We start from the raw sequence: 18,468 nt of genomic DNA, 5'->3' as shown, positions 1-18,468 counted from the left end.
TGGATGACACATATAAAGACACCCTAATGTGGTACAGGCATTCCCTAGTTGCCAGTCTACATGGACAGTCTTATTCCAAAGGTGAACAGCTAATCCAGACCTTGTCTCAGTTGGGTTAAGAGTTTCATAGCTCTTAATCATTCTTGTTGTGACCATCTCTTTGTCTACCTTTCTGAGCTCAATTGCTTTCTTGGTAGCACAAAGCATAACAGACACAGTATATTGTAGTCTGGTAACAATATATAAAATATATGCAAATCAAACTTGCTTTATTGTCAGTGGTGCTGTCAGACCTCCTGGCTTGAAGTAGTAACACCACCACCAAATACATTATTTCCATGATTTCCATCATCAGCACCCGTAAATTGTTACTCTTTAGCATTAAACTTTCTATGAAACAATGAAAAACCTCCCCCGTTGTCCTCTCTTCTCTTTCCTCCATTCATTATCTTCCTTGGTACTCTTGTCTCTGTTTGCCCTCAAGTTAATCTTTTAAAATAATTGTTTTCCTTTCTCCTTTCATCCCCCTCCTCTTTCATTCCCTGCACTGTGTTCCCCTCCATACTCACTCTGTTCTTCCCCAACAACATCATGAAGTAGGCAGCTCATCTTGTGGGCATGTCAGTGTCTGCAGGATGGCCAGCCCCTTAGATATGCACTCCCAGAGTATAGAACTTCTGAAATACAGGACACTACACAGGCACACACACTGCAGCAATTCAAGGTTGGCCCAGGCTCCGTTAGGAATTGAAGTAAGGTGAATGAATGTGAGAAGGATAACATTGGCACACCAGTGCCCAGGAGTGAAGCTCATTCTTAAGTCAGGGAGGAGGAAAAATGTTTGGAAAGTCCCTAGTGTGTTATGGGCACTATCAGAATACAAATATTAAATGATAAAGTACCAGTGGTACTGGACACAGTTGGTTAAGCCTAAAATGGAATTCTTCACACAGCTTAATTGCATGACAAATTACAGGATTGCTACCCCAATCATGAATGAAATTCAGTTGTGGTAGCTGCCAAGTCTTTCCCCAGTTTTATTTTCTTTTATACTTAACTTATGTACAAGAACCTCAGCAATCCACACTAATTGCAGAAGCATGTTGCAAATTAGCATGCAAACCACCATGACAATAGCTGATGTACTCCTAGTAATGTACTGCAGTATAGGATATTTTGGAAAGGAAGTTTTAGTAAGTGCTGCATTTAGATCATATGTTTCCATTAAATCTTTGCTGAGAAACAGAGGCCCGAGAGATAGATGTATGTCAGTTGCTGGATTTGCAAAAGAAGAATGAAAGTTAGTGAGATTCTACTGTAATATCTAATTTTATTCAACTTTTGGTTCTCACCCTTGCACACCTAACTTGGGGGAAACTGCTGAAGTTAAAGGGAGTTTTCCCTCAGTACGCATCACAGGATTATGGTCTTAAAATAAAAATAAACCAAGTTTTCCTAAGAGTAAATGGTTAAAAAAGCCTCAGATGATACACACACATCCATTATCATAATACAACTATATAATAATGCAGAACACTCATGTACTAAAAAAAAAAAAAAAAAAATCAGATCACCTGTTCGCGCATGACTGATATGAGAACAACAAACTATTTTTGGTGACTCCATGCAGTGGCAGGATGCTTACGCTAAGAGTGTTTCCCCACATCATCTGAGACTGGAAAACAGTGGATTTCCAGGATACAGGTGTGACGGGTTGGACCCCCTTTCCGGGATGCCACCTGATGTATTTGGGGTTCCACTGAGCCTGCCTGGTCCACCATCCTGGGCTCCCTCACACGGTCCTGCTTGCTCTCTCTCCCTCCCTCCCATCAGCTCTGTGTGGGAAGACAGCTTGGGAAATTGCCCAGCACTCTGGTGCACACACCCTCTGGAGTGTAAACCCAAAATTATATTGTCTTGCGCTGTAGAGGGGTCTATAAGTGTAAGCTTATTAAATTTGCCCCCCTCCCTCACTGTGGAAGATATGCACAGCTTTTTGCACCCCCAGTTATGAAGTACACAAACGGGGTTTTAGAATTAAAAAAAACAAAACAAAACAAGTTTATTAACTACAAAAGGTACATTTTATGTGGTAAGGGATAGCAAACAGATCAAAGCAGATTACTGAGCAAATAAAACAAAACACGCCAACTAGGCTTAATACATTAAAGAAATTGGCTACAAATAGTAATTTCTCACCCTAAATGTTGTTTTATGCAGGTTGCGGAGTTTCTTGAAGGTAAACTGCACTGCTTGCAGCTTAGAGTTTCAGGTATTCCTTTTCACAGGCCAGACCCTTTCTTAGCCTAGGTCCCATTCCTTCTCCCTAGGTCAGTCTTAGTTGTTTCCAGCACTCATCCTGGGTGGGGATTCAGTGAAGAACCAGCAACCTTGATTGACTCACTTCCCAGCCTTAAATAGGATTTACATATGGCGGGAATCTTTTGTTTCCCAGTCCAACCCCCACCCCGTCCTAGTGGAAAATACCAGCAGTCCAAGATGGAATCCAGTATCAGATGACATGATCACATGACCCTGCAATGTCAAAGCAGCAACCCAGGAAACGTCTCAGGAAGGCGGGAGATTAGTATCTTCAAAAATCTTCTTGTTCTCCCAATGGCCCATTCAGGCTGATTGCCTACTGTCTGGTGGGCGTCCCCCAGATGCAAACACTTTTGCAATTGATACAGAGCTAATATTCCTAACTTCAGATACAGAAATGATACATGCATACAAATAGGATAATCATATTCAGTAAATGATAACCTTTCCAATGATAACTTACATGACCCATTTTGCATAAAATACATTTTAGTTATGCCAAATTCATATAATAAGCATATTTCTATAAAGAATATGGGGCATGATGTGACAACAGGAGCTACTGATACATAAATTAACACAATATTGCTGGAGCACTGGAAATAAAGAAGTTGGACACACAGGCTGTGCTTGTTGGTTTACCAGTAACGATTACTTTGACTACATATGATTTGCAGTGATATCAAGGTTTATTTTTGATAACGGCAGTGGCAGTTTTTAGGGTTTTGCAACTTGGAAGGAATTGGAGGGGACTAAGGACTGGACCACATTTGCCGCTGGAGCCTGGCTATTTTTTGCACTTCTTCTCTTGGATAAACGTGATGGCTGTAAGACAAAGCAGAGCATTTAGCTACACGTTAACCCTTGCTAGTGTAAGTGCTGAGTGAGCTCTATACAGTTCTACACTCTACTGGAAATATTTCTTACTGAGAAAATATTAATCAGACATGGTAGAAAAGATAAATTTTAAAATGACTTTTTGGAAGTTCTCCACTCTGACTTAGGAGGAAACAAAATAAGAGTTAGATTTCCTTTTGAATATTTGTTCCATTGTCTTTTCTAGGACATATGATGTTTATTTCAATAACTGTTCAGCTTAATTTTCTGTGCTATTTACATATTATAAACTACATCTCTGTGACATCTCCTGGGTGTCATCAACAAGTTCAGTCCAAAGTTTAACACATGCATCTTTATCACAGCCATGATAATAGTCCTAGATCCTGCTCCCATTTAACTTAAGGAAAGTATTGCCATTGACTTGAACATCATTAGAATTGGTCCCAAAAGCTTACTGATAAATACACTATGTGCCAAATCTTGCAAGCCCTCACCTGCAGAACTTCCAAAGATTTCAACAGGAGTTCCAGGTGCTGAGTGTTAAAAGACTGGACCCCCGATTACCTCATTCAAAGTGGAAACCTAGAAAGAGCCGCAAGCTCATGGGGATTAAACTCCTGCAATTTCAGAAGTGGTCTCCTCTAGGAAGAGGGGGCTTTAGGAGTCAGAGTGGGAAAGGCCAAATCCTGCCAATCATAGGGTATGTCTACACTGAGCTGGTGGTGTAATTGCCAGTTCGGGTAGACATGCCAGTGCTACCTCTGATCGAACTAACGTGTTAAAAATAGAAGTGTAGCTACAGCGGCACAAGCAGCAGGATAGGCTAGCCACCAAGTACAATCCCATCTGAAATGCTAGATATGTACTCGGGGTATCTAACCCCTCCAACTGCTCTCCCTGCTGTGCCTACACTTCCATTTTTAGTATGTTAGCTCATGGAGGAGGGGGAAGAAGAAGTTGTTCCAGGTATGGACCATTTCTGAGAAAAAAGTAGTTTTTAGTTAAACTGTTTAGTGATGTTAATATTTACTTCTCTCTAAATATAAATATATAAAAGAGATTGGGTGATCCCATGATTTCTGCCACTTTGAGTAGCATTTCAAACAGCAAATGAAAACTTGCCCTTCTTGATCAGTTTGGGTTCCAATGCAGATCTGAAACCATAAGGATGGATTTGGATTCATGTGTTTGAATATGAACCACTTGAGAGTGCAGATTTTAGGGTTCTGGTTTGGGCTTCTCTAAACAGAAGGAGAAATACCTGTTGTCCAGCAGGTATACATGGTACCTCCAGCAACAACTGATTGGCTTTATTGGGTTTGATTTGCAGTATGTATGGTAAATGATTTGTCTTTAACTCTTAAAGCTTTTCTCTCTTCTACTCCCACCCATTCATTTTTTTCTTTGTTAGGTAATCTGATTGTTTCGTATGGAGCCGATATATCAGCAAGGGTGCAGCCTGACATGGCATTATGAAACACAACTGGAGATGATGGGATGTTACATTAAATATTTCTGGGATAGATGTGCCTAACACAAATCCCCAGATCTAAATGCCCTTACACTTTGGACAAGCTTGTATCGGTCATGGTCAGACCTATTTCTAGTTTCAGGTAGCAAAAAATTGATTTCTGTGTATTCACATCAATTGAATGGAAAGAGGAAAGAAATTTATATAACAATAAGGATGGGCAAACATTCTGGGGCTAAAGTGAAGAAATTGCTAATCCACTTACCTCATAAAGTGTATGATGCTTAATCCTTTTGAAGATAGTGTCAACTGAGTCTTGCTTCTCTTTTGACCCCAACTGGTGGAGAGGTTTGTGACTTGTTAGACTGAGAACCTTTGAAAAGTAATTTAGAGCAGTGAAGTTACAGAATAGCCTCCTATGCGCACACCAGTTTGTATTGATAACTAACATCCTGTATAACAAAGTGTTTGAGACTCTTAGCTCACTAAACCAATAACATCTGATTCTGATCTCACTCTCATAAAAATCCAATGGATATCTCTTGACTTCAGCTCAATTTCTCCCAATTCATTGAAAGGGGAGTTCAGAATCAGTCCCCCCCTTGTATTATTTTTTCTTTCTGTGAGAAAGCAGGGTGCAAATTTCCAAAGCACATTAGCTGGAAGTGGAAGATCATCATGTGTGCCAGATCGGCAGGATGCTCTTCACCAGCTCTCTGAATGCTCTCCCATCAGTTGGGGGCAGATGTACAGCTATGTGACTGAGCAGCATTTGGGCCTGTATCGCTAATGCAGTTGTTTATATAAATTAGTAAGCCAATTAAACTGGAATGAAAAGTCCCATGCAGGTTTAGCATTTGTATGCTCAGTGGGACATGGTATTAGCATATATTGCCCAACGCCTTGTGCAAATAGAAGCAATGGTCTTTGGGCTGGTTGAAAGAAAAGAGACTGAGCATAAATTTAAGGTCGTGAGCTTTAATAGGAGAAGTACAAGGCTGAAAGACTCACCTTGCAGAATGGTCTTTTGATCAGTCTTCACAGGAGGCGCCCTGTTATCATGCTAACTACCGTTGAATGGAGATGGATAGGGAGTAATTCAAGCCAAGTCAAAAGAAATTAAATTGAGAAGTAGACAGTTTATAATAGCAACTCACAGGGTTTGTGATTTTAAAAGTTATCTAATTTTCACAGTTTTTGCTATATCAATGACAATGCTTGAGGTATAAAAGCAGATTAACTTGAACTTACCTTGTATACAGGTATAGACCCAAACACAACACCAGCCTCTTTGTTTCCTGACTTGAAACTTTCCAAAGGTTGTCTATTAACCTTAAAAATAGAAAACAGAGTCAGCATATTTCCAGTTATAGGCAACAGCAAGATAGTACAGATAGCATCTAGTGAAGTTTCCATAAATCTGCACAGGTAACATTCACTCCATATTACTAAAGAAAAAAAAATCACATCTGCAAGTTGGGTTTGTGTCCAGTTTTGTTTCTTTGCCATATATAAAAATGGCCTGGGAGGTTTTTGTCCAAAAATTGGGGGATGGGGTTCTGCTTGTTTTATAGCAAATGGAGAGTTGACCTAACTAGGTCGAGAGCTGAGCCAATGAGGGCAGGAAGGGGGGGGAAGGTAAGGGAGGGGAGGGAGAACTTTTAGTTCAAAACTATTTGAAAACATATTTAACTCCAATGCCTCATGAACACCTGGAACCTGGGAAAAACAGACATGCTACTCCGGATATAGCAAAAGTTTTAAAAAAACTGATTTTTCAAAACCCTTCAGGCATTCTTTATACAAACATAAATATGCCAATGAGGTCATAATCTCAATTTAAAAAATAATTTTTAGGTCAGGTTTAAGGGTGTGTGTTGGTTGGGGGATGTTGCTAAAGGAGGGCTGAGTTCTAACCCCAGTCACCATGAGATGATGGGCTGGGAACTCCCAGGGGACCCCACTCCCAACTGACAGTTTCATTTCAGAGGAGTCAGGTGGGAAATCTCTCTTTGAGCATGCAACCCTTCACTCTTCAGCTGCCTATTAGGAAAAAAAAAATAGGTGGAACAAAATGCCATTTCTGCTGTATGTTGATGGAAAGGCCAAATTTGTGCAAATGTTGGATGTACTTTGATAATTCATCCATGCAAAAATATGACTGCTAAAACCTACCTAGCTTATTAGAGTCCATGAATTTGACACTGGAGGTCAATAGCCTTATATGATATAGTACTGATTTCCCACTAGGAACACAATTTATGATCATGCAATAGGGAAAAATATATCTAAAAATGAAATACTGTCAGGTTTTCATAAAACGCTGAAATATGCGTTTTCTGCAAAATCAAATTGCATTTTAAAGAAAGTCCCTAATTAAATTTTATATTAATCCTTTTTTATAGAATCCTCTGGTAGATAATTTAAGTGCACATGCAATTGTTGTAGTTTAAGAGAATTCACATCCTCGGAATTAAAAAAATCCCTCATTAATTTCTTCCCATATATCTCAGGTTTGACTTCTAGACTTCTTAGCTTCAGCACTGATAGCATCACAGAATTAATGTTAATTCATTGAGGTGCATACATGTGATTTGAAAGTGCCTATGCAGACCTCTAGGTATTTACACACACCTTGAAGAATATGCAAATATGCTGAGATGTATTTACATGGTCCCCTATAGAATAAGCAAGATTGTGTCAACACTTTCAGAGGTGTCCGTGAATTAAAAAAGTAACTGAAGACAAGAGCAGTCTCCTCTTACGTGATGATATGGCCTCTCAGCCCGATCATCTTTTTCAAAATTACCAACTTAAGTAGTATAAGTCACAAGCTAAAATGCAAATCAGGAGTCACCAGAGCACACACCTGTTGAGTTGTCCCACATTCTATTCAGCCATTGAGTTCACTTCAGTAATACAGTATATTTTAATATTATATGCCATCAGTATTACCCAGTATATTATTTTCACATTGCTCTCCCCCTCTACTGTACCTAAAGCTGCCATACAATAGAGTTGGGTTCTAATCACCAATAGTTCCTCGCTTTGTAGGGAACATTCGACTGTCCCACAAAAGCCACATCTGTTCCCTTTGATGTAATAGCAGGCAATAGAGAAAAATGATGTCTGGAGCCCGTGACCAACATACTTAATGGGAAGCATATTTGGCAGCCTTTGGGGCTAAAGTGGCAGAATACCTCAACCACATGGTTGTCATCACCCTGAAGTAAGCCACACACTCCTGTCATGGGGCCAGGAGGAGTAAGACCCAACTATGCCACTTTTAGAATCTCAGTGAACAGGGACCAGGAGAAAGGAGATGCTGGCTGTCAACCTAGGGGGACATGCATCAAAGAGGAGCATATCATCCTCACCCCATCCTTATTACACAAGGGGCAGGAAGAGTGGAGTAGCTGACCATGAACAACAGTGATGTCTTGTCCCAGACAATCTGCCTTGGGACCATGGGACTCTTGCATTCTGCTGCCGTAGTTGCCAGAAAGATTTTTGGTCTGCCAGAAGCAGCTCTGGTAGATAATTATATCAGTTCTGTTGGCTACATTAAGATAATGGCTGACTGTACAGATGGGGACACAATATCAGGAATTTCAGGAGGATAGCAGGAAGTCCACACCCTAGCTTGCTTCTCTCAGCCATTCTGTCATTGAAGGACAGGAATGCCACTTCATGGAGGAGTAGAGAGAAGCTCACATAGCAAAAGGCCACTTGTTCTCACTGGACTGGCTCTTTTTGTTTTTTGCCTTTCCAGTACACCTTGCAGGGAGAGGAGACAATCTGACCCAAAGGTGCCATGTACCAAGCCAGATAGAGGAGCATGTATAATGCACTTCCACTCTGCTAGAGCTGTGCAAAATGTTCACAGTGAAATTTAAACTGACACAGAACTTTCCAGATTTTAGATTTAATTAAAACCTTGAAGCGAAGACCAGACATAACAAGAGATTTGCCAGCATTCTCCCCTACCTTTCAAGCAAATCTGTGATATTTAGGGTTGAACTTCTCCTTAGTGTATGTGCAACGTGCCTCAGGTGGCATGTGACCAAGATTTATCACCGAATTTGGGCCACTGGTTGGATCATTAGTTTCCCTGGGCCGAATACTGATGGGGAGTGCGATGTGAACACGGATCCATGTGCCCCAGGGTTTGCACTCAGTTGAACTTCCCTAGTTTGTATCAAAACCCTATAAAACTTCAAATTTCACAGGGTTTGCACTGGAACCATGTTTTATGTGGTTTTGATACAAACTAGGAAAGTTCAACCGAGTATCACTCAGATTTGGTACTTGGAAGTGTGAAGCCATGTGAATTGAAACCCAACAGTTTGCACAAACCCCTTTGATTATTTCTATCCTTTTCTACAGAACAGGCCTTCGACATTTGTTTTGGGCTATTTTCCAAATGTAAACATCTACCAGAGTGTTGCATAAAAGAAATACAAACTGATCATGTCTCTTCACCTACCTTAGGAGAAGCTAGAGCTTTGAAAAACTTGAAATCCTGATCCACTTCAAAGGGTCTAGGCTTTTTTGAAAGTAAGGATGATTTGGTCAATGATTTCCACCTGTTCACAAGAGATAGGAAGGAAAAAACCTGATGTCGATAAACAGAGGGCAGCATGCAGTATCACACAATTAGCTTAGAAATACAATTACTTTGAATTATAATTCATTCTGTATCTTGGCAGAATAAAATTTAATGTAGGTGCTTGATAAACATCATGAGATGTTACTTAATTAACACTTCACCAATCCAAGTGGGATTAATTTTCTTTCACTATGTATTTGCCATCTTCAGGCTGGTATGTTTATGTATGGATCAGTAATTATCAAGACTAAACTCCAATTCACTGTAACATAATGACTCAACATTACTTTCCATCTAGAACATAGTGACAGTATGCCAGGTTCTAGGCATGGGTAATGGTCCTCTCTTGGGGAGCATGGCCTAGCGGTTATGGCTGCAACTCCTGACTGCCAAGGGGATTGTGGGAAGGGGAGCTCCAGGCTCTCCCACTTCTCTGGGCTCTGACCCCGGGCCCTTTGGGCTACCAGTAATCTGGCAACCAAGGCTGCTTAAGACTGTCCTCCCTGGGCCTCTTCCTCTTGAGAAAGGCATCCTTAAGTGAAGCTTCCTTAACTCAGCAGGCTTTAATTAACACATCTTTAACTGCAAAGGCATCGGCTGAGGCGCCCTGTATTCAACACAGCCTAAGGGCCCAATCCTGTCAATATTGCCAGGCATAGTTCTTTATTCATGAGTTACTGAACTGACTTCAGTAGGACCACTCACCCTGGGAAGAATTATGCTTACTGCTAAGTGTTAGCAGGATACAGCCCTACACTTCGGACCTTACAGCAGCATAGCTGTACTACTACAGCTGTGCCGCTGTAAGGTCTCCCTGGTAGCTGCTCTCCTGTCAGCATAATTAAAACCATCCCCAACAAGTGGCATTAGCTGTGTCCGCAGGAGAGCCTTTCCTGCCAACAGAGCACTGTCCACACCAGTGCTTTTGTCAGTGAAACTTAGGTCAGTCGGGGTGTGTTTCTTTCACACCCCTGACCAACAAAAGTTTTACTGACAAAAGTGCTAGTGTAGACAAAGCCTAAATGATTATGGTCATTAATACTGAAGCATTCCCAAAAATGCTTTGGCAAAAAGGCAACCCAAAAAATGACTAGGATGCTGTACTGCACACCAGACATATCATTTAAGTGTTCATCACTTAAAAAGTCTAAGTAATTTTTGTCCAACTTGAACTGCTTTCCTTCCTTGCCAAAGCCTACATTTGGGCCAACTTTTAAACTTCTAGCTTCAGTATTTGATTTCTGCACATGCAACAGTCACTATCTCAGCCAATACACTGGGGGTTGAACCAGAGTTAAAAGTATGAGCTGCTACAGTTTGACCTAAAGTACTGAAGCTTGGCTGAGACATACTCACATCCTCTGTGGATTGCCACAGACAGGGACCTGTAACTCATCCCTCACCAGTGGTTACATAACATTCATGAAGCTCCCAGCTTTGAATTATGAGCGCACACACCAGAAAATACAGGAAAAATGCATTTTTATTCTATACCCCCATTCCTCAACAGTTAAGCTGGTTTTGCTTTAACTTTTAGAAGGCTTCATCTTTGTGTTGAGATCAGGTAAGAAAAAGTTTTATCTTGAAACTATTTGTTTTTTAGAAGGTTCAGTCAGCTTGCGAGGGTAAGAGGGAAACAATTTCCCAAACTTAACAAGAGTGTATGAGCTAAGATGTGAGAAAAATATCTAAATACATACATTCTGATTAACTTTAGTGATTATCTAATTATCACAGCAGAGAATTAGTAGTTAGAATTCCAGGGCTCCAGTCCTGGCTCTGCCGCTTGCTATATGACTTTGAGTAAGTCACTTAACCCTGTGCCTTAGTTTACTCCTCTGTAAAATGGGGATACAGTCTAACTCACGGAGTATTGTAAAACTTGTTTTCAAAGTACACATCCTCAGATGAAAGATTTTCTAAAAGTGTGATGTGTTTGTTCATAGTCCCCAATGCACGTGTAAATAAGTGTTTATGAGCTTACTTCTTCCTGTCCAGTATTAGAGGATATTCAAACTTCTGCTTCTTTTCCATGTACTTGCTGTCTTCCTTGATTATAACGGGAAATTCATTAACATCACAGGGCAAAATCAAATCACTGGATTCTGATAATTCAAACACCCTGCGCTGTCCGAAATAACCAACATAGTGTCCATTTGGTGCATGCCAGAGCCTAGAGGTGCAGAAGAAGAGATGGAAAAAGTGGGTAAATTTAGAAACTGAAAGAAAGTGAAGTGCCTTTAGAACAATATTATGTAATTCAGTAACCCCTGACCAGTGTAGTAGACTAGTTATAAGACAATATCAGAGTTAAGGTTGAGAGTACATAGCAAATTAAGTAAATTAAGGGTAGAAAAACCTTAGAAGATGTTATAATTATAAAAAATAATAATTAAAAACCAAGACATTCAGTGCCAAGGCTAAAATTAAATTTTAAAATGTGAAAGTATGGAAATGAAGAGTTAAAGCACTTCAAACAACCTCAACTGTCTCTGTAGAGAGATGCCGCCATCAAACAGATTTTTAGAAGTCAAATTTCTTGGATTTGTTAATTTGTTTCAGAAACTTGAAGTTTACTTTTTTGTTAAGCAAAAACTGCATAAGGGGCTATAAAACATTGTTCTTTAGCCAGGAAATTGCAATGGTTTAATCTGCAAGATATCACATATAGGGCAAAATTAATTTGACAAGCACCCGCACAAAGTTAAAATGGGATCCAAAAAGGAGCTCATTTCCAGAATGATAGGGCCTTTCTTTATGTGCTCAATTTCACACAATTGGAAGAAAAACTTGGTTGTCCATCTCTGCACATTTTGTGAGAGTGGTGGGGTTCAAACTAAAAAAAAAAAAAAAAGTATCTGAGACCTCATAGACTCAGACTTCAAGGTCAGAAGGGACCATTATGATCATCTAGTCTGACCTCCCGCATGATGCAGGCCACAAAAGCTGACCCACCCACTCCTGGAATAATTCTCTCCCTTGACTCAGCTGTTGAAGTCCCCAAATCATGATTTAAAGACTTCAAGTCGCAGAGAATCCTCCAGCCAGCGACCCCTGGGGTGGGGGGAGAAAGAGCAGATGTATTATGTCTAAAGCTAAGCTGTGCACATGCAGAACTGATTTTTTCCTCACCAAAACAGATATCTATAATTATTTCAGTTCTGAGCTAGACAAAAGTCAGGCAAAAAGGGGAGCTCTGGGAAAAGAGAATCCATAGGCTAAATCAATAACAAACGTTAGCCATGTTTGTACCTGACAGAACCATCCACAGAGGCTGTCACTACCAGGTTTTTCTCCTCCTCGTAGAATAGGCTGACCACTTTGGTGGAATGAGCTCGCCAGTAGAGCTGCTGCTTTATTTGCTGAGGGGAGGAAAGCAAAAAACCAACCAAACAAAAACCATTGCTGGCCACATTTCAGTCTGCTATGCACTCTAACATTGTTACCACCACAGTGTCCTTACGAAGCAGGCTGTATTCAGACTCTAAAGAAGTGAGGTTACAGGGGTGAAAGTAAGTTAAGGACTTACCGGTATACCTGAGTCCTGGGCGGGGCAGAGCCTCAACCGGAAGAGGCGGGGCCTTTAAATCAAGATTTAAAGCCCTGGGGCTCTGGTTGTGGCTGGGATCCCCAGGGCCTTTAAATTACCCCTGGAGCTACCAGCTGCAGAGGCAGCTGGGAGCCTCGGGACTCAGGGGAGATTTAAAGGGTAGTGGCAGCAGGGCTCCGGCCGTGATTTAAAGGGCCCGGGGCTCCCCGCAGCGGCTGGAACCCCAGCCCTTTAAAGCGCCACCCGAGCCTGGCTGCCGTAGCCCCGGGGTAGCGGCAGCACGGCTCCCATGGGGATTTAAAGGGCAGGGGCTCCTGCCGCTGCGGGGAACCCCGGCCTTTTAAAGCGCCGCCCGAGCTCCGCTGCCTGAGCCCCGGGTAGCGGCGGCAGGACTCCGGCAGTGATTTAAAGGGCCCTGGGCTCTGGCCGCTGCAGGGAGCCCCGGGCCCTTTAAATTGCCAGCCTGGGGAAGCCAGTCAGGTCCGGCACGGCGTACCGGCTCTTGGCGGTACACTGTACCGGCTTACTTTCACCTCTGAGGTTATGATAAAACAAGCTGAAGGCAGTGTGCACGAAGACACTAGGCTAAATTCATCCCTAGTGTAACTCCACTGAACACAATCGAGTTATGCCAGGAACATTTTACTCTTGTTCTTAATGTTGTTCTTAGTCTGAAATAGACAATTCAGACCAAACATTTAGGCTTACTATTTGTAGATGGGAAGAAAGTGGACTGAACTGGTCTCAGGATTGTGAAGTATGATTCCATTTTTTTCTACCTGTCATATGTGAATGGCAAGTTATTCAGGTGGAAAAATGATTTTTCATTCTCACCTTATTTTCATCTTGTGGATCTTCTAGGAATGAACCAGTATTCCAGCGCATAATATGCCCCTCTGTGTTTAAAAAAAAACACAAACAGAATCATTTCAAAAGAGGTTCAAACCTCTTTTTAAGTGCCCTCTGTTGCTAGATATGCTACCAAGTGTCCTGGGTAAAGACAAGGTAGAAGGAAGCCAAGGGTCTGGGCATTGAAAGTTAGTTTTTAGGATAATGTAAATGTCACTTAACTATTTCATTAGCAAACAAAGGAGAAAATGTTAGTCCATATGTTACAATGAAATACTGATCTCCAGCCTATTTATGAAGAATATCACATTAACAGCATAGATTTAACTGTTTGTTAAAAGCATCTAAGAATTTTAAAGAATTACAAATGCACAAAGACGGTCACCCACTAAGCAGAGTTAGCTACTGCATAGACCAAACATGAGGGAGTTTCATAGGGGTGACATTTTTCATTTTAAAAAGACAAACTGGGCAGAGTTTGATTAATCACATGCATAATGACAAAGAAAATAACTCATGCCTTTCTAGTGCGCTCATGTGGGATACACAGTCCAAGATGAGGGAGACTGACTACTGAAATGGGAACATTTACCTTGATATAGTGTCCCTCCACTGCTCCTTGCTCCAGTTTTCTTCCCATGTTCCAGTTCCTCCATCACCATTGAAATCTCCCCTTTGTTGCTCTCCCACTAGGAGGCTTCTGGGTAGTCACAACAGCCACCTGTGGCAGACCTAGTCTCTAGAACTGTACACTTGGGCAGAGAGAAATGTGGGCAGCCCTAGTGGGGAAGGATGAGAGGGGAGAAGGAGGAGATAGCAGCAGGTGGGCTAACAGAAGCTATCCAGGCAATATAGCAATGGGTGTTAGCAGTGGGGAGAAGGGAGGGGAGTGCAGGACTCACACTGAGCAGAACTGGTAGGAAAACCTCATGCAGCCACTTAGAATCTGCAGCCAGTAACATGCAAGCAGGTGACCAAAAGGGGAAAGCATCAAATGCAGGAGAAAGGTGGTATGACAGTAGCATGGAATACTCCTCTATGAACAGTCAAAAAACTCCTTGCTGTACTGTGCAATATGAGATAGTTGATTAGAGAGAAAGCTTTCCCTTGAACCTCTGTCCATTTTTAGGGTATGTCTACATTGCAACCAGGGGTATGGTTTGAAGCTCATGTAGACATACCTATGCCAGCTGTACTCTAGCTGGCACAGCAAAAATAGAAGTGAGGATGCCACAGGTGTGGACTTCAGCATGAGTTGCAAAAACCCACCTGACCTCCCTGGGTGCACATTTGTTTGCCTGGCTAGTGCTGAAGTCCACGCCATGGAGTCTTCACATCTATTTTTAGCAAGCTAGCTAGAGTACAACTAGGGTGGCCATGTCCACACAAGCTACCCCATTCATACCCCTGTTGCAATGCAATGCAATGCAACCTTGGTGTCAACCTCAAACCATTGTTACGTTCTGAAAGGCCTGGAAAAGCTTTTTCCATCTCACTTTTGCCCAGCAGCAGACAGGAAGTGTGGAATTACTGTGAGAAACTCTGTTCTCATGGGATTTCCAGCAGGAACAGAAATGTAAGTACCTGATGTCTCATGAGATAGATGGAGACAAAGAAGATTTTCAGGGCAAGTTTGAAGACACAAAGAGTCACAAAGTTTGAAGAGGTTTAGATAAGCTTCAGATAAGCAACCAAACTTTTGCATATTTTGCCAAATGAAAGCCACCTTCAAACTTTTGAGGTTCACTAAACATTAAATTAACGATCAGAGAAAGGGCTGACGGCAGAGGCACCAGTAATGCTTTTTCCCCTCACATTGCTGTGTATTATGAAACAGAAGTCATTGTTGTATACTGAGCTTTTCACTGTCCACGAACTACCTCTGTCTGTGTGCAACAACAGCAGTCAATTTGCTTTTAGTTGTGGCAGCCGGTTATGGAGCATGTGGGACTTTTGCTTATTCTTATTGTTAATCTTTGCCCTTAGTCTAAAATGAGGGAATTTAGATGGTAAGTATATGGGAGTTCTTTGTGTAAAGAAAATATAACACACTGCTCTTGAAAGTAGCCTCCATACTGGCAGTGTTGTTAGCTTCTGGCTTTAACCTGCATTCCTTACTCCCGAAGACTCCCCTGTCCTTGATTTTTAATGCAGTTTTGCTTTGGCCCTTCATTGCCACATTCCCAGCATGTTTTTACGATAATCTTTTTCAACCGCTACAAAGAGTCAGGAGAACTGTGATTGAGAAGCGATCACTTACCCTTGGTGGCTGCTAAAAGCATTTTAGCAGAGATATCGGTGCACAGAGCAGTCAGAGGAATTGCAGGATGCTTTGTGAAGGGCAAAACTTCTCTCAGTAAATCTCCCTAAAACAAACAAAGTCTGCTTTCCTCTATACTTTATCCACACAAAAGTCAAAGCAACAGAAATTTTATCGTGTTAACATGATGCAATCTTTTCTGTTGCTTTGATTTTTCATGCATTAAGTAAATAGCAAACCATATTAGTCAGATTTTATACCAATAACGTACATTGAGCTGCTTTATTATACCTGGTGGGTTCAATATCACAGTTAATTAAAACCGCTGAAGTCCCTAAAACCTTTTAATAATATGTCTTAAAACCCATATTGACGTCAACCGGATTGCACAACATGCAAGTCATACCTGACCCTCTACTCATTTATACAGGTACACAGCCCATTATTGCTACATTATTTTTCAAAGAAAGAGTCAGTTAACAGAGCAGATTTCCTCTGATAAGTGGAGCAGCAGACTCTGCTTTGCCCATCACACTGTCTCAAAAGGCAGAGGAGGTGGATAAAGGATGGACCCCAAGGGAGTTACATACCTTTTCAGACAGTTGTCACTACAATTATTCTAAGCCATGATTTTCCTCCTGTTCCCCTTTCTCTTTCCCTTTGCTACAGCTGTTAAAGCAGCACTAAATTGTGTTAATAGAAATAATGATCAGTGGGAAAAAAAACTCCTATAACTTCATATGTTAGGTGAGAGCAGGATGCTGAACATGTGGAGCATTTTCTTCTTTCACCCCCAACCCCATCCAAAAATACAGTCAAATACGTTACCCCAATAGTCCATAGATAGACACAGCCATTTTCATGAGCAGATGCCAGTATTGGTGAGCATGTATGTCCAGCTATGATTCTGGAGAAGCCAGAGGCTGATTTTTTGGTGTCAGAGGGTTGCACATCCTTCTCGTTTGTTGTCCCTTCCCCTTCTGGAATATAATTGACCCCATTATCTTCTTGCCATAGTTCTTACAGTTCTTTCTTTGAACACAAAGCAATGGCATAATGCTAAGAAAAACATTAACTTTGACAAAAGAAAACTTCATTATAAAACAAAGGCCCCTTTGAAAATATTTCATAAATACTAGCAAGGAGCCATTGGGAGAACTTGGAGACACATTGTTTAGGAAGTATTCTCGTGACACTTCCTGTGCCAAACTGCACCATTCCTGCACAGGTGCGAAGAGCCCTTTTCACGGCATGGGGGCAGATTTCAGAGAGGCTGCATAGAGGGCCTGTGCTCCCCTTGTGTGCCTCACAGCAGCGTTCTGCTGCATCTCTAACTGTGGGGGCAGGGAAGGGATATGACCAGGGGACCTGCGAAAGTGCAGATTCACTGATCAGAGTCTTCCAGGGAGTAGAAGTGCAGAGTTGTGGCAGTGGCCACTAGCTCAGCCCTGAGGCTGCAGATGTAGCCTAGGGAGTGGTGCTGCTGATATTCTGCAGACTCAGGGAGAGAATTCCATCCTTCTCAAAACTACCAACAATCCCTATGCAAAGCTCGTTTGTCTCCTAAGCACTTGACATTTTGGCCTTCTATATTTCCCCCCTTTGTTCTCTATTTCTAAAGATATGTGCGTGAACCAAGAGCTTTATTTTAAGGGTCCATTTGCTTTTACCTCTAGGTCACTAGCTCAAACCTGACCCATGTGGGTACTGAGTGTCACCAGTGGCCTGTGTGAAATAACTCAGTGTCCGTTCTGTTGACAGGGACACCTGACTAGCAGGACCATCAATAGTGACTGTAGCCAACTTCCGGTTTCATCGTCAATTCCATTCTATTTGGATGCTGCTGCAATCCCATGCTTGGCCTGCCACTGGGGAACACAATTTGCTGTCCAGATTCAAGGAAAGACTCCTAGCTGTGTCATCTGCATGCTTTTGATATTTCCACCCCCAGTCTCTCATTATCTGCCCCAGCTGCCTTCCATGCACATTGAACACCAGCACTGATGAAACAGATCCCTGCAGAACCCCACACAAGTGGATGAGCAGCTGGGATTCCTATACGCTTTAGTTGATACCTTCAAACATCTCCTTAAAGTCTCTCTGACAACAGGCAGACAGCTTGAAAAATGGGCTTTTCTTCCCCCAGGTTTAAACACCCTATCCTCCCCAACCACCCAAGAAATCTTCTAGTATAAAGAGCAACACATTCCATACCTACTGTTGCTGAAGACTCTCCATTGTTTACATCTTCCTAAAAACAAGATTTATAAAACAGAAATTGAGCCAGAAAATTGAAAGCAGAAGAGCATACACACAGTACGGGACCTTGACATGCCCAGAGAAACAGTTCTCTAGATTGTCGTTATTTAAGGAATGAACTAATTCCCTCAGAGGCTTATGTGGAACTTCTCACTTATATTATCCCAGCTTCCAAGAAGGGTCTACACTAAGTTAATTCCTTTCTGGGATAATGAATGGACAAACACACAGAATATAAATCCATGGGGGGGATTTTCCAAAAGCACAGATGAATGGGAGTTAGGTGCCTTTGCAGATCTCCTCACTAG

General features: G+C 41.7%; 1 protein-coding gene across 1 annotated transcript in view; it reads right to left on the bottom strand.

The window, feature by feature from the left end:
• Positions 1–18,468, bottom strand: part of WDR64 (WD repeat domain 64) — a 145,030-nt gene that overhangs the window by 8,015 nt on the left and 118,547 nt on the right. Inside the window, exons 19-27 of the mRNA XM_065401461.1 lie at positions 18,116–18,152; positions 16,730–16,881; positions 15,902–16,007; positions 13,627–13,688; positions 12,495–12,604; positions 11,227–11,415; positions 9,120–9,219; positions 5,885–5,965; positions 4,899–5,006 (exon numbers count right to left, since the gene is read on the bottom strand). Of these exons, the coding sequence (XP_065257533.1) occupies positions 4,899–5,006; positions 5,885–5,965; positions 9,120–9,219; positions 11,227–11,415; positions 12,495–12,604; positions 13,627–13,688; positions 15,902–16,007; positions 16,730–16,881; positions 18,116–18,152 (945 nt within the window). The remainder of the gene's footprint in view (positions 1–4,898; positions 5,007–5,884; positions 5,966–9,119; positions 9,220–11,226; positions 11,416–12,494; positions 12,605–13,626; positions 13,689–15,901; positions 16,008–16,729; positions 16,882–18,115; positions 18,153–18,468) is intronic.

This window comes from Emys orbicularis, chromosome 3, assembly GCF_028017835.1.
Source record: "Emys orbicularis isolate rEmyOrb1 chromosome 3, rEmyOrb1.hap1, whole genome shotgun sequence".
Taxonomy (NCBI): Eukaryota; Metazoa; Chordata; order Testudines; family Emydidae; genus Emys; species Emys orbicularis.
This window is presented reverse-complemented; position numbering and strand designations above follow the sequence as displayed.